Genomic DNA, 17,309 nt, shown 5'->3' with positions numbered 1-17,309 from the left:
ACTAATTTAAATATTCTGAGTAGTGCTCACAAGCAGATAATAGCATCTCTTGAGGTCCCTTACAGCCCTAATTATTCTATAATCCTGATCATGTGCAGAAGAGACTGGGCTGTTTCGGAAGCCAGGAGCTGTGAGGGAAGTGTCTAATTATCAAGAGCAAGCAATACCGAACATGCAGATCAAACAAATAAAAAGCTGATCTAATTCTGCAATGACACCCTAGCTATAAACCTTTTTCTGGCAGAAACACAGTTATGTATTGCTTTCTACTCTTCATTATAGTTTTCCTGATTATCTCACTAAATACTACTTTTCTCAAAAGACATGTTACAACCAAGAGCTATAACTAAAGATCAAAGCTGAAAGAACTTTCTAAATAGCATACATTATTTTCATCAAAATGGAAACAAAATTAAGTCATTAGATAATAAATACAACACAGTTTCTTACACTGATCTCCAGTCAAAGAAGAATCCATACGCAGTCTGAATCCAGGGCCTAGTATTCCTTCAGGCACTTATCAACACAATACAGGCAATACCTCCTAATTAGTACTGTCCTAATTTGTTATATATAAATTGAGTATTACAACTGATACATATGAACAAGGATTAGAGTACTATACCTGTCCAAAGTTAATAACACAGTTTCATTCATTTCAGGTATATCATCAGCTTTAATAGTAATGTTGATTGTAGTATCACTTTGTCCAGATAAGAAAACAACGGAGCCATTAAAAGGACTTATATCGTCATGTGTTACTGCCTTCAGATTGACACCAGAGGGTTTCAAACTCCAAAACACAGTTGCTTGACCATCCGTCCCATCTCGATGCAATGCAATGGAAATCTATGAAATACATGAATCTGTTGTGACTTGTAAAACTATATGCAAAAACAATTACGCCCTTGTGAATTACTATTTGAATATGAGCCTCAAAACGACCACCTTGGTTTTTTTTACTCATATCTATGCATATGAGATGAAATCAAAGATGGTGTATCATTGAAAATATATACTGAATCTTACTCTTTTAACCATTTATCATACTTGGACAGTGGAGATGGCAGATTATTTATATCACAAATCACTAAGCAACCATAAACACAAAAAGTTTTGTATGACTGATTTAATCAGTGCCCACCTCTTCAAGACACAACCTAGATTTTAAATATAACTACCATAATTTTACTCTAGTTATTACAGTACAGTGCAACCTGTACTCTGCTTAAAGTAACTAGCAGTTTTAACCTGAGAATGAGAAAAAAAGTTATCTGATTCAGGATAGATTCTTGAATCAGGGAAGATGTCAGTGAAGACAGCAAGGGAAAAAAAGTGAAAATGTATGAAAAAAAAAAAAAATTTTAAAAGTTTCTCCAGCTGGGACTGAGGCACTCGTATGGAGGGCAATGCTTTTGAAAATGCTTCTTTGGGTTCTCAGAAACTTAAAAAGCATAATTGTTGGAAAACACGCCCAGCGAGCCAAAAAACATGTTCACATGTAAGTCAGTCAACTGTAAGATACACAGACATTTCCATGAAATCTAGGAACAATATCAGTCCTACTTTACATTACTACCTTTGCAGTTGGTGAGGGAGATTAAAACTGTCTGCAGCATCTTTTGTTCAACTGTGTGAGCATCAAGACCTAACTGTTTTTGGATGCTTACAGAGAAAGCAAAGATCAACCTCACTTTTCTGATAATGACAAACACATTATTTCAGACCTTAGTTTTACAAGTACTTTTTTGCCTTTTTTTTTTTTTTAATGTAAGGGAATATTCAGGATCAGACAGAACTTAGAGGAAGGATTTTCCTCACATTAACTTTCATATGTTACACTGAGTATAGCAAACTTTGCTTTCTCCAAATAAATTTTCCATAATAAGGGACAATATAAAAAGGTTTACTTACCACTGTAGCAGCTGAGTCTTCCGGCTCAGAAAGAATAATTGGAAGATTGCTAGTAAAGCCTATTTCTCCATTTGCAATATCTGGAGTAACCCTCAGAGAAATATTTCTCATCTCACCTAATCTAGGACTCACAGGTGGGACTAGAGGAATTCTATTCACCAGCTTTTTTTGGGAAAAGTAAGAAAAAATTGAGAAATACGAAACCTTAGTACCAAGTCAGAAGAATTCTGAAATTTCAGAATAAGTTTCATATGCAGGGAGCAAAACATCTCCAGAACAAATTCCTCTTACTGGCAACATTAATGTTACAAAAACATGTAAGTAGATGTGTCTAAGAAATGAAGTGGATACTGTTGAGCTTTGTAGGCAGAATGGTATACCTGTCAGACAAATCATGTTCATGTACACAACTAAATGTACGTAGAGGGAGAATGAGCCTTCTAGATCGTCTGATTCATTACTAGACCTACAAATAACAATATTGATTTGACAAGTGGCCCAAGCTATTGTCCTAATTTCATTTTTTGTGCCACACATCGATAAAAATCTGCTGAAATCACTGGAACCATAATAATTTACAGCCTCTAATGAAGTCAAAGAATGATCCAAACTTCCTTCCTCTCTCATACAACTTTAAGGACTTATCTATATATAATAACTAATACATTAGAATTGCATTCAGAACTGAAAATCAGTACAGCATTTCAAAACTGTAGTCTCCTCTTGTGTTACCATATTTCTGATGGCTTACTGATACTAAGAAGAAATAGAAAAACGTTTACCCTTTCTTTGAGTGGGACATACCACTCAATAAACCCAGCAGCAGTACCAACGTAGTAAGGAGAGCAGGACTTGCCTGTTTAAATATTTCTTTCAAATATAATTTATACCATGTGATTCTGTCTACATGCATCATTATAATAAATGTTTCCATAACTGATTTGCATATACTTCTGCAAACATTTCACTGAGGCACAAACCCCCAATGACAACCACCTTTAACTCCCACAATAATCTTTTTTGCTTGGAGTTATCAGATGTTATCATACAGTAAGGTTTTATTGGAGGAGGGGAAAGTGGCCTTATTTAAATCCATATAGTGATCATGAACCATTTCAACTTATGAGCTTTAAAGCCGTTCAATTCTTAAAACCAATCTATATAAAATACTTGGGCTGTGTCATACTTTGTTCTACCATCGCTTGAGTAACACACAAAAATATTCATGCACATTTTGTTTGATGATAGATGGAACTGTTTTACAAATACTGTATTCAGTAATTGATTCTCAACCATACCAGCTAGTTATTGAGAGACTGAGGAACAGATGGTGGGACTGTTTGTTTCACTTGTTTTCTAAGCTTTCTTTCAGAGTAGGCCCTGATCCTGCAATTAACAGTATGCAGGTGGACCACTGTGTGGTTGTTAGCTCAGTAAAGTTTCTGAAATACCAGACAGCTGAAACAATTCACTTTGTTAAGCACTTCTGATCCTGGATAGTAACTTTGAGGTTAAAGTAATAATTAATGAAGAACCAAGATTTTTTTTTTTTTAGTTCAGTGTTTCCTTTTAAAGCAAATCATCTCACAAGGAAAAAAGAATGCATTGTGAATTGAGTAATAATGATGAGTAGTTTATTAAACTAGTTAATCTTCCTGTCCATACCAAAAACTGCACCTCAGACTACAGTAGGTTGAAGATGTCACTGAAGAATATTGATTTCACTTTTCTAGTACCTCTATCCATTCTCTAGTTGTGTTTAAGCTTCATTTCCTCCTCCACTCCTCCTCCCCTGATTCCTGAGTTGATTCTTTATTGTGCCCAGTACAAACTCTGTAATCTTCTCATTCTAAACATGTTCACTGAGATTATCATTTATTCACAATGTAGAAGGATTGTCATAGTGATAAATGGGGGTATTTTTCTTCCTTCTCTATGAGTTTCTCAATGATTTTCTGTGCTGGCAAGCCCCTCTGATTTTGTTTATTCAAACAAAAAAGATTTTCATGGTTCATGGAGAAAGCACAGAACATTCACCCCCCCACCCCCTCCCCGCCTCCTTGGAATCCGCAGTTTCAAAAGCCGGGCAAAGTGCCTGCATTCTGAAATACTTATCATATGTGTGTCTTGTCCATAGTCCACACTGCAATGTTATTTATAATGTATCATTTAAAAGGGGCTTGGAATTAGATATTTCAATTCTTCTGTATATCTTTCAGGTCTTGTGCAGATGTAAAACATACTAACCTATTGTAGTATTCCAGAACGCAATTCCCTAGCTAACTGTGAAAGCCAAAAATTGCATACTAGTAAAACAATAATATAATTCAGGCAAGGACTTTTTTTTTCTCTTTTTTTTTTTTTTTTTAAGAGAATGTGGGGAGAAGGAGGTGGAGGGAAGAAATCTTTTCAAGGTCCCAGAAGTAATTAAAACATCTTTAGTAGACCGTAAGTTAAAGACAAAACCTGGCAAATTTTAAATCTATGGATTTATTATCAACATTTCATTTGAAAACTCTAAATACCTCTGACTCAAAATTAAAAGATCAAAAGGAACTAACAAATGCCTCTAAAGGAACTAAGAAATGCCTCTCTGATTTGTGCTTTGGATCTGCCAGGTCACCCCTTTGTGTACCAAGACCGCTACCTGGGCTCTTCATCCCCGATGGCCAGAGTGGCATAGTTAATCACAGGAAGTAGAGATTATAGGGCAGTCTTAACTGCAGATGAGGAAATAATCATAACAAATACCGATGACAATGCCCAGGATCTTCCACAGCAGTATATCTGAACAATATCGTGCTAAAATGCAAGCAAACTTGGTTTTCTCCAGTGAAAAATGAAAGCCCTCATTGGAAAGTGGAAGTTCTTTCTTTAAATATTTTTGCTGAAAATCCAGTTTTCTGTCAAAAACACAGTTATAGTGAATTTTTCTAGCCAGTTTTAATTAGCAATGACAGAAGCTCCCTTCTTACAAATTCAGATAGAAAAAAAAAGAGGAAAAAACCCCAAAAGGGCAGCAAGGAACACTATACAGAGAAAACCGGAAAAAATACTTTTGAAGTTCTCTGGCCAAATTCATACATAAATGAAATATAATGTATGTTTGACTATTTTTAATATATATTTACTTGCTTGTCATTTCTAAAATTTGTCACGCTTCTGTAATTCAATTTTAAGAACCTTAATTTGGTTAAATTGAAAGCCAAGGGGTAGACAGAGAAACATACCTCAAAAGGTAACTAACTTCTGTAACATTGATCTCATTTTGTTAAATTCCATGATTAATAGCTGAATCCTGTTACAACAATCTTTTTAAAAAATGGTGTAATTAGTAAATAATGATTAGGAGTAGAGCTCTTTACGGCATATTTATGGAAGCTGTCTCTAAATAAGAAAGTTTTCTTAGCTACAGAGCTAATAACTTTTTTCCTTTTTTTTTTTTTAACAGGTAGGGTCATTTTAATTAAATTACAAGGGAAGGAGCCAATACTAAATTATATCCTTTATATTACACGGGCTAAAAAAACCACCTCAAAACACAATTGAGATACCTGTACAAGGAAATGAGCACCATTTTGAAGAAATGCATCATTTCTTATTGGTATATTTAAAGTATCTTGCATTTTTCCTTCTGGAAACGTGAGCATGCTTCTTCTAGACATATTTAGAATGCCATCTTTCGCTCTCTCAGGATCCAGAGCTCCAGCTGGAATATACAGTGCAGTATAAATCAACTGCACATCTCCAACTGTTCCTCTCTCCCTTGCAAAACTCAAGGATAAAAAGCGTCCCGTTGGATTACTTTCAATCTTCTGATTCTCCAAAGGATAAAATTTTATGAGGCCATAAACATCATCACTGTCCTGAATGTAAAACAGAAGCTGCAAAACAGAAAACAGCATCACTTACTCTATGTTACAGTTACTAAATACTATAGTTTTCATGCTTTCACGAAAGCACGTCCTGACTGTCACCATACATTTTTCTCCTTAGTGAATTGGCGCTCAAGAAAGAAATCAGACTGACAGCCCCAAAGTATTCTTTGTACACAAGCAGCACAACACTGACAGTGGCAACTTTCCCACTATGCATCATCTGTGTGCCACAATGAGCTCTGAATAACTGATTTTTTGTCAGCAGCCAAAGTGAATAGTGTAAAAATGTTTCAGATTGTGAAAAATTTCATTTTATTCACCAAGTTCATTCCAACCATTTTTAAGAACAACAAAGTAGGGACTTGGGTCACAAAACTGTCAGCAATGCTAGGCACCCTTTATTTAACAGTTCAGAGGTTACAGTCTTAATCACCAACCCCTCCTCTTGAAGATGTTACTCTGTGTAAAACATTCCAATAATCATTAAGACAGCAAATGAGCAAATGAAATTAACTTTCCTGCCTTCTCTTAGCAAGCAGTCACTCAAGACAGCATTTATGCAACACTATGTATGTTGGGAATAATCTAAGCTGAGTGCTACTGCATTAGAAAAGTCTGGCTTTGCATACTATACTAAGCCAAATACTTTGGATATGGCTCTATATACTAAGATTATATTAAGGATTAATTTGTTTGATTTATATTCAAGCCCAAACCGTTTAGCCAGTTCAGCCAATCAATCAATGTTATCAAAAGTGGTAAAGTCCGTAATTATTACCTATTATTACCTTCTCCAAAAGAATTCTAAAAGCAAACTTACCTCAGATGGTTCACTGACTTCTGCACCTCCCTGTATCGTATGAGCTAAGAGTTTCAGAAGATAGGGCTCTGCCTCTTCTGGTATATCGTCATTAATAATGTTCAGAGGAAGTGTTACCAGCATCTGTCCTTGATCAAAACATATCTCCCCGGTCTCTGGAATGAGGTCTGCAGTCACAGGTGAGGGATCACTGCTATTTCGGATTATAACCCAGGTAACAGAAACATTTCCGTGTGTTCCACCATTTCTTACAATCGTGATCCCTTCAAACCTACGGTTTTGAATGAAAATAATAACCCACAATATAAAATTATAATTAATATTGCCTTGCTTAGTTATCGATTCCCTGAAAGATTTACACTGACTTCAGTGGAATAAATATTACGTGCTGCAACTGACATTTCAGTCAGGGCTTAACACACATGTAAGACTTTTCTTAGAGTGCTTACTCATGAGCTCTCTGTAATGTCTCTAAAGATATTTGTTAGAACTTATTTTGTTTACAGCGAGAAAGATACTGCAAAGTGGAGACTTGGCATGTTATACATTCGCCTCAAGAAATACATGTCACACTTCAGAAAACTTTTTCCCTATTAACTTTCTACACCATTTTATAAACTATATCAAAATACAGTGGCCAGGCATGAACATTTAAATAATGATTCTGAATGAACTATTTGCCTCTGTACTGAAATATTAAGTTATTGATATTTATTATAGTGGAAATGTCATGTTTCCTGCATCTGACAAGCACATGACTACAACAAAAAGTCTGGGAATCATGACTTACAAAAATTTAGAAAGCAAGATTTATTCCTTTACCATGTATAAGAAAGGAAGATGAATGCTGAACTGCTGGGCTCTACATACTATAAAAAATTCTTTTGAAATTGTTCATAGTATGATAGCTTGATGCATTACCTGTTTCTCTGGGGATGAACTACCATCAGTAGCTAGCAGTGGACATTTTTATTGACACTGTCAATACTGTGTATCAGTCCTGCTTGTAAAATTTGTACAGAACTTTGATTTTAATCCCTCTGTAAAATTACAGATATTTAACTTATTCTTAAGTTTAAGCTAAGTATTTCATGGGAGACACGCCACCTTTTTTTTTTTTAATTCAGAAACTGATTTTATATATAGTAAATACAAAGGTTAACCAGGGAAGAAAGCCAGAAATCTAGTTCCCACTTGTATGAACTGGTGTGTGGTAGCATCACGACTTCATTGATTCTGCCTTTAGATTAAGGGTTTTTCAGTGTTCTGATAATGTGATTAAATAGTTACAGTTTGTACATATAGTTCATAAATATTAAAATACCTCCTGGATAATTAGACATTCCCACTTCCTTGAAATCTTTGTAGATATAGTTGATAACAACAACACACTAAGTGATGTCTACATTATATTTTCAGTAGTGGTTTTATAATTACTTTCGATGAAATCCTAAGGCTGCTTAACAATGGCAAACAAATCTCTTAAACTGCCTAGATACTAGATTTGAAGATCTGTAGTACCTTGAAATTTGGTCTTCATCAATGATAACAGTCTGAGCAAACACGATACTGTTGATTGATAGCACTCCATAGGGTTTATCATTCGGTTGGATGGTGACATGAACAACAGATGGATTAACCAAAACAGCATCTCCTTGCAAAGTGTCCTTAAGAAGCATAATCTGAAAGGTCTCAGCAATTTCTGGTATGGCATCATCAAGGATCTTAAATTTCATACACGCTTCATGAACTAGAGGTGGGAAAACAATAGTTGTATTTGGCTGTAGATCTAGGAAGTCTACATTAAGCTGTGCATGTGCTGTTGAATTCCCAGTTATGATGGTGTAACTGACAGAGACTTCATGTTCATCAGGTCCAACTAATTTTCCACTGACATCCTTACCACGAACCACTTGAATTGTTACCACATCAGCTTCCTCAGGCACCATATAAGCACTCTGAACAAAACGCACAGGACTGTCATTTTTCTTAATATTAATCTGAACAGAATTTTTTGTGTTGTTGATTTCTGCCCCTCCCTCCACGCTCCTCAGATGCACAATGAACAATTCATCATTTTCAGGTATCTGGAAAAATAATATTAGCAACTGGGTGTAAGTCACATTTCAAATACATGCAGAACACTCTTACTAAGAAAATATTTTCTATTTATTTTGCAGAAAAAGGAAATAATACAAACTTGACAGCTCATTTCGTATTAAAACAAACAGGAGAGAGTCTTGCTTTTAACTTTGGCTGAAAATCCCTTCTCAAAATTGAATGTTTCCATTTTCTAAAACATACTTCTGTGCTCTGGCAACGTGAAAAAGGGTGGAAAGCCAAACAAAAGCAAAACAAACTAGGCAAGAATCAGACAAAGCTGGATCTTTCCAACTTGAGACTATGAGGAGATCTGAACTCTACTTTTGGGAGCCACCTCTATTTGGAAACAAATGTTCCTCCTTGTTATTTAGATTTACATCTTGATTTTGTGATATTGACACTGATTAACCTCTATGCATGCCTGAGATAATACAGGAAAAACTTAGGGATGCAACCTACCTTGGCCATTCCTATACAACTGGAAAAGGAACAATTCCTATGTTCAGGCACACCCGCATCCCCAAGGAAAATTTCCATCACAGATCTGAGAAAGTGTTTTCTGGTGCTTAGCAATTAATTGGGCTTTGGCATTTCTACAAGATGACTGTTTAAAACTACCTTTTAGTTTTAGCTATTTCTTCTCCAATATCTGAGGCAGCAGACAATAAAGAATGGTTTATAAACTGCAAATTACAGAACTTAAGGATGAGATTTTTGCTTTATATTACTACATTTTATTCCCCAAATCTTGATTTGCTAAACCTATTTAACTAAAAAATATGATTATTTTATTAATACATATAGGTAAAAAGTAAATCTTTAAAAATTATTTATGATCTTTGCATCTCATCTTGCTGCGGACTCCTGGAAACCAGTATTATTTCTTCTGAGAGGAATTCCAGGACAAAATTACTTATTTTTTGCTAATGGTAATACTCTGTTATAAAGTTGACAAATCCTTTTCATGCACTTTTGTTTACCGAGCTAAAAAAGTTCTGAAAACCCTGCTGTCCAATATTTCTTCTCTTTCACACTCATTTGTTAATTGGCCACCCTCAGATCCTTTTCTAGGGCTAAGAGAGTGGGCATGCAACTGCCTTTGTAGCTGATGCCAATTCTGTCCCTTGTTTGGCTTGTGGCACTTAAACTTGCATAATGTTGTTGACTGATGCAGGTTTTTTTGTCAATGTGAGATCTGGAAGCTCTCAGTCACCTCCCTCCTATACTGAGATACAACAGAGTCATTTTACCTTACTAGAATAGATGCTAACTTATGTTGTGTTTAGTTCACTAATTAATATACCAACTTGCATCATAAAAATACACATTTAAGAGACAGTTAAAATGTGTTGTTGTAGTTTACATCTTAATATCTCATATAAAGGGGACATTCTGGAGTTCTTAATGGCATCGTGATTGACCAATAAAAAAAAACAGTCAAACTTCAAAGGCAACAGCATAAAGGATTTCCAGTGCTGCCTTGCCTCTTTCATTTTCTCTTAACAAAGCTTCCATTATTCCTCACTAAAAAAGGAAACTTATACAATAAAATTACTATAAATGTAGTCCTGTGGAGATCAGATCTGCAGTCCCCTGATTTCTGTAGGAAAGGTGCTACCCAATTCAGGAAAATACTTGTTTCATTGTTTTTCCTAACTTCAGATCCTAAAAGCTCAAACTAAGTTCTGAGAGTAACATTGGATTCTTGTGAATTCCATCATCTTCATCACCAACAAAGGTTTTTTTACGCAAAATGAATCTTTCATGTACGCCTGTGAAAGACTTTCACTGAGTGGACCAGCCACACCTGTACAGATCAAACCTTGAGAAACAGAACTTTGAGAGCATTTCTCAGAGGAAAAAAAAAATCACATCCCCCTAAAAAGCCTAATGATTTCTTTCTGTGTATAAGTCACAGAAATATTACATCTAATCTGAAAGAGATGTTTCTACACACCAGTCTGGCACAGTCTCTTAACATTAAAAATATCAGTATAGACATGGAAAACCACTTTTTATATCAGAAATATGCAAAAAAATTGCAAAATATTGCAAAATAGTTGTTCACTTCTGAGCACTTTTTTGCTATTCATTTTTTCTTGTGAATTTCCTCATGAAGTTGTTCTGTATCATATTTACTTATTTTGGTGCCCCTATTTACCTCTCATCCCCATTATAAATTTAAAAAAAAAGGAAAAGCATGTGTAAGAAAAAATGAAAATCAGAAAATGCAAAGTAGAAAAATATATTTTGTTTACTCTGAAATAGAAAGAAAGGCTCACAACAGATAAACTTTTTTTTTTAAAGACCAATCTAAAAATTGAAAATTTTTAATTATCACCTAATGTTCATGTTCTTCACAAGATTGCCTGTTTCTTTTAGGAATCTTACCTATTTTTAGAAGTATTTTTTAAAATGTGTTTCTACGCTGAAATGTATCTATATAAAAGAAAAATACATTTTTCCGATCTATCTTTTCTCTGTGAATATTCACTGTGTTATATTCTTTCCTTAGTGGCAAACATAACATGTCTGCTCTTCATATGAATGAGAGCAAATCAAGCTAACAAAGAATAAACTGGATTCTTATGAATTGTTAACTGAAGACACAGGAGCTGCATAGGCATCACTGAGGATGTAATCAAAAATGCATCATGGAAGCAATGTTATGATTAGGTTCCTTGTGCCTAAACAATTAATAAAGACAAAAAGGAGAGCCTGAGTTCATTATGCAAACATAACCTGAATTTGCAAGGCAGACAATTAGGGAAAAGCACAGCACATACAGAATACAGAAAAGTTAAATAGAGAAAGGACAGTCTGATAGAAAAAAACTAGATCTAGTTCAAGAACATCATCCCTGGCCATACAACAGGACCCCAGTATTCCATCTGAAAAAAAAGTATAATGCTTTCCTGATTATTTATACATTCACTGCATTAGCACCTAACAGGTCTAGTCAGAGCAGGATATGTTCAGAAACTGAAAATATTCACTGATGAGAATTACAGAGGTAGCATTAGAAGGAGTACAGTGAGAACTCATAGAGCCAAAATTTAACATCACTTTATTAAGTAGAAGCACTTTTAACCTTATTTAAGCCAAGCATTTTTGTAACTTATTACTCTAAGTCTCTCCAGAACAGCAGTGAACCTTCTACCTATCCAAACCAAAAATCAGGTCAGCTTGCTCTTACCTGATCATCAAGCACTGTTACATTATAAATCAGCATTGATCTCCCAGGGGTAAATGTAATATTTCCCCTAGCTGGACTTAAGTCTTCTTCAGCTGGGTTTGGTCCATCTTCTATCTGCAATGAATGATTTTTATGACAAGAAATATATAAAACAGGAATACAAATCTAGTACAAGTACAATAATCAATATACAGTGTGTGACATGCATAACAAATTACTATCTAGTCAGTCATCTCCTGCTCACAAGCACACACATTCCGATTGTGGAAATCTGCTCTTTTTTGGCAGATGGAGTAAGTCAGAGTAATCACTCCGAAAATATTATGTATTGCCAGAAAAAGAGGAAGAAAACTACTTCCATATAGGCTGAGGGCTCTTTGGTATCTACTGATGCGTAATTGACTCACATAACAGAAAGGATATTAATTTAATTTAATTTAAATCACTAGTATTTCATAATACGTTCCAAGACAAAAATAATAGCAGTTACTGGTTTTGTGTCCTTTCTATCTTGACTTGTGATAGTAAGGATATTACATTTAACAGTGAAACCTAAAAGACTAGGAAGCCACTTAGAGGCAATATGGTGGGGTTTTTTTAGAAAATCTTGTGAATTTTTTTCAACATGCATATATAAACTACACTGTGAGATGGACCTGATTAATTGTGCAGATAGTAAAATTTATTGGACCTTAAAACAAATAGATCTGCAATAAATTACACAGAGAATCTCATTGTGTACTTTAACTACACATGCTATATTTAGTATGCAATAAAATCCAGTGTAAGTCTTCTCAGATTTTGACAGGTCTAGATTAAACCCTTGATGATGTATAAGACCAGACAACTGATAAAGAAATATCCATATGAAAGAATTCATATATAATTTTAAAGTATGTAATAAAATCGGAGCTAGGTAAGAAAAAAAAACACAATAAAGGCAACAACTGTATCACATTCAAATCAAGTACATAAGTAACAGCCTAAATATTCAACATGAGTGGTTTAGTTTCTGGGGATTCAAACTGCAGTCTTACAGATACTGAATTTCACTAAATACTGAGCTCTCATACTTTCATGTTCAAAGTTGACACAAGCATTAAAGACTCACTCACGTGTTTATTTGTAAAATATAGATAAAATTCAAGTAACTATGTAAATAAGACATTTCTTACACACTTAATACACATTGTTTTCTACCAACTAATGCTGCCTCAAATATCTTCCTAATTGACAGAGAATACTCAGTTTTCTCTAGTATCTCTTAATTTTTCCTCAAATTAAACAGTCAGATAATTACAATATTTTCCATTTGCCAGGTAGTGTCTTTCCATTTTATGAAACAGATTTAACAAATGTAGACAAAGGTATTTTTCCCCTCTTTCACTTTTATAAACACTTTGATAAGTTATGATTATGGCCCCACAGTTCCATCCAACTGACTAAGGTAAGAAGTCTTTTTGTTAAACTCACCTCAAAAGTTACGATGACCGTCCCGTAGGTTCCCCTCTCCCTAATTAGAGTGAGAGGCACAAATTCATTTCTGCCCCTGGGCTCACTCACTGTGATTAAGGCAGACTAATGAGGAAGAAAAAAAGGGACAGGCAATCAGGCACAGATCAAATATCACAGCAGAAGGAAGAAACTGTTACCATAGAAATACCAAACTCCCACAGACAAGTTAATCCAATCTGCAAACCCGTCCACTGATGGCATACATTTCCTAGCAACCAATTAGTTCAGCTAATAAAAAGCTTGAAAGATTTCAGATAAAAAAAATATCATGAGTTATGCAAGTAGCGTGGGGGTTGTTTTGTAAAATAACATAGTCAATATACACAAAGCACTGGCATATTAGCACTGGTATTTATAGGAGCTCCTAACGCAGTTAAAAATAGGTTTTCTCCATTAAAAAGTCATTTATTAGATAACTAGCTACAAATGGACTCTGTCTATCAAACCGTTGTAAGTAAAAGATTTCAAAGAATTACACTAATTCAGGGAGCAGCATGGCTTACTACTGTGGTGCTAAAAATTTCTCATGCTCTTGTGCTTTTTCAGCACAAAGAATTTCTACTAACACAACCTCTGTATTATTGCAAATATCCTCCACACCACTAGAGTCACACCAGCATCTTATCGCAGAAGGTGTTATACAATACATATATCATGACTCTCAGCCTGAGAGTTAAGTATAAAATTGCTCACTAAAGATGGGAAAATGTATATATTATCACAATTTCCAAATCACATCTTTAACTTTCCTACGGTATTACTCCTCACTTCTTCCATACTATATTAACATCATGACTAATAGATGAGGGGCAGTGAGGCTGAACAACTTTTTAGTAGTTTTCTATTTAAGATGAGCAACATAGAATTCATCCGAGTGTGAGGGTCTCAGACTACGTCTCAACACCTAAAAACGTATAGAAGTATTAAAGCTGTATATATGTACGATTACATACATATCTATGAATTTCCTCTAGAAATGTTTTCAAAGATGTAACTCAGAACCGGTTTTCAAGGGGTTCAGTTGAACAACTAACCAGCACCTTTGAAAGTTTCACCTTTATGCTTTCTAAAATTTTCACATACACCATATAAAAAGCCATACCATGTTAAAAGAAATTATTCCAAAGGCATTGTCATTTGATAAGATTGTTACAGTGACAGATTTGGGTGAGCCAAGCTTTATCCTTGCAGATGGTTTCTAAAATTAACAAAACAAAATAAGATAATAAATATGGTGATGGGTAAAAAAATACACATTTTGATTTTACTGTCTTTTAAGAGTAAATATTAGCCTATGACAAATTGTATGTATTTTTATTATATATTACAATGGAAATTATTTAAAGCAATAGAATGCACCAAAATAATTGTTAATTACTGAGGAAATACACTCTATGCAGTCAACAACAAAGTGCTTGAAACAAACTTTGTAAATGGTTAGTCATGGTTTGGCAATCTATTAATGACACCATAGCAAGCGGGAATTAGGTATGAAGCATGTAGCACTGCCAGGAACTCCAAAGTTGTTCTTCCTTTCCTAACATTTGTATAAAACTGAAACTTTGAAGCTATTATACTGAGATACCAGCTAAAGGAAACAAATTTTTAAAGTGTTGTAAAAATGAGCTACTACGTTTACAAATCAAAGGAAGAAGGAAGGGAAAATATGCATTTTTATATTCACTGCAAACATCTCCTGAGATTGTAAAAGATTTGTGTAAAAATTGGCAATAACACATAAAATTTATCTTTACTGAACTGACATCAAACTTAGTCATGAACTGTTACCTAAAAAAAAAAGGGAATGTGAACTCCTCTCCTGTAGTATGACTCCTGTGAGACAGAATAATATGAAGAGACTTATTGATAAGTATTTTTAAAAGTGTTTGTTTTTAGGTAAGTCTCATTTACCCTTTGCTTCCAGAGGACTGGAAGTCATCCTCTTTCTTTTGCTACTTCCACCCTCTCTTCCAGGCATGGTCTATGCGGGAAAACAGAAAAGGCTGAAGAGTCTCTTCACAATCTTACTCTTCCGGGCTCTAGTACACCTTCAAATGTCCACAGCTGAATGCAGTGCCCGCTGAAGTTTCAGACTATGTCTATACTGCACAGCAACATCACATAGAGATGCCCACAGGAATGACAAAACCTTCCAAAGAGCAGCAAGCACCATTCTGGCTAGCCTCCAGATTTTAGTTCTTACCTATTAGGATTCAGACTCACAAGCAGTATGACTACACTGAAATCGACGGAATACCATTCATTTATGTCAGATTACCCACTGTTTTCTGGGGAACAGATAAATTGAAAAAATTGGAACTTACTGGTAGTGTCAAGTAAAATGTGAATGTCTCATCAGCCTCTGGAAGATCATCATCACAGACAGATATATACACTGTTCGGTTTGTTTCTGTCTCGGGTATAAACGCAGCTGCATATGTGTCAAAAAAGTCTCCTGTGTTTTCTCCATCAATCTGCAATAAATACACAACTGAATTCCTTCTCCTTATTCCCCCACTATCTTCTAGAATATTATTCTGGACTCATTTAACACACTTCATACACTCTTCTTTGCACATAACTCTTCCCGCAATTTTCCCTGCTGTCATACAGTTGATTTCTGGACACAAGTAGATAATAGCCCCTTGTATCTATGCTGAGTAACCAGGGGGGAAAAAAAACCACCACTTTCCTGTCTCACTCTAGGGACTAGAAGAAGCCTAGGCGTTTAACCCAGATTAGCACTTTGATTGCCAAAGTTGGCAAGACGAAGTCTTCTATAACGAACAGCCCTACTTTCATTTCAGTCAACAAAAGAAAATCCCACTGATTCTACTGTAAGTAATGCGGTCAGGAGAGATTACAAAGGCAGTAGTGTCAAGACAGCAAAGTGTCTAGGCTAACTTTACAGTTGGAAGCCGAGACTAAATGGAGAGAAGCAACTCAACCAGCATAGCTGCCACACCCGAAACTACCGTCCTTATAGGCACTAAAGGTTTGAATGAACCATTGTGAAAAAGGCTATTCTTCATCTAAGAACAGTGAAATTAGAAGTTCAGTGAAGAGGAAGCGAAGTATGGAAGGTATTTTTGTGGCTCTCACCTATCATTGGACATACTGGCAACTGCTTTTTATGTATCTGAGCCAACACTAGACTTACCAAAAGCACTTATGAAAACAGGCTATAAACATCTTCCTAAAAGAGCTGCTCAAAATATTCATGTTAGAAACAAATTTTGGAGTATCAGGTCCTTAATAAGGAGACTAAGTTACTCTGCTTGTTACACCAGTAAAGAGTTTCCAAGTACAATCACATTTACTCAAGGTTTTCTCCTCAGATGTTAATTTAAGTGTGAAATACCTACAGTTCAATTTCTATTCCTTGTAATTTCTAAGACACATATTTTTCATATTTAGTTACAGGAGAATAAAATATTGTGCAGGAATATAGATAATTTATTTTGTCTACAGACTGTATAAATTCATAAGCAGTACATCTCTGGTACACCGCTGTGTTCTCATGTGGTACTCATACCACATAGCATCTTATTCCATACACATACAGCAGAGCACACTCTAAGGGGTTTAAACTTTTAAAGGGAATACAATTGACATCATGGTTAATAACAGCTAAGAAATAAAGGAAATAATGTAAAAATACTAACTCTGATCTCCAAATGAACTGAACAATGTAAGTTTTAAAATTCATATGGAAATCTGACTCAAACAGTGGAGTGGCTATTAAATTGCAGGTTCTACTGTAATCTGGAAAAGGAAAAATTGTTATATATCCACATTTTCCATATGAGCACACAGGCACAATCAAAATCAAACAAGGATATCAGTTTGGACTTCTACCTAAGCAATAGGAGCTGGCTCCTTG

General features: G+C 35.0%; 1 protein-coding gene across 1 annotated transcript in view; it reads right to left on the bottom strand.

Moving 5' to 3' along the window:
• GPR98 (G protein-coupled receptor 98) overlaps nucleotides 1-17,309 on the bottom strand; it is a 289,750-nt gene that overhangs the window by 272,065 nt on the left and 376 nt on the right. Inside the window, exons 2-10 of the mRNA XM_009330315.1 lie at nucleotides 15,751-15,900; nucleotides 14,529-14,624; nucleotides 13,385-13,489; nucleotides 11,912-12,025; nucleotides 8,134-8,699; nucleotides 6,613-6,883; nucleotides 5,448-5,798; nucleotides 1,915-2,076; nucleotides 626-849 (exon numbers count right to left, since the gene is read on the bottom strand). Of these exons, the coding sequence (XP_009328590.1) occupies nucleotides 626-849; nucleotides 1,915-2,076; nucleotides 5,448-5,798; nucleotides 6,613-6,883; nucleotides 8,134-8,699; nucleotides 11,912-12,025; nucleotides 13,385-13,489; nucleotides 14,529-14,624; nucleotides 15,751-15,900 (2,039 nt within the window). The remainder of the gene's footprint in view (nucleotides 1-625; nucleotides 850-1,914; nucleotides 2,077-5,447; nucleotides 5,799-6,612; nucleotides 6,884-8,133; nucleotides 8,700-11,911; nucleotides 12,026-13,384; nucleotides 13,490-14,528; nucleotides 14,625-15,750; nucleotides 15,901-17,309) is intronic.

The sequence above is a fragment of the Pygoscelis adeliae genome, unplaced genomic scaffold (assembly GCF_000699105.1).
Source record: "Pygoscelis adeliae isolate BGI_AS28 unplaced genomic scaffold, ASM69910v1 Scaffold178, whole genome shotgun sequence".
Classification (NCBI taxonomy): Eukaryota; Metazoa; Chordata; class Aves; order Sphenisciformes; family Spheniscidae; genus Pygoscelis; species Pygoscelis adeliae.
This window is presented reverse-complemented; position numbering and strand designations above follow the sequence as displayed.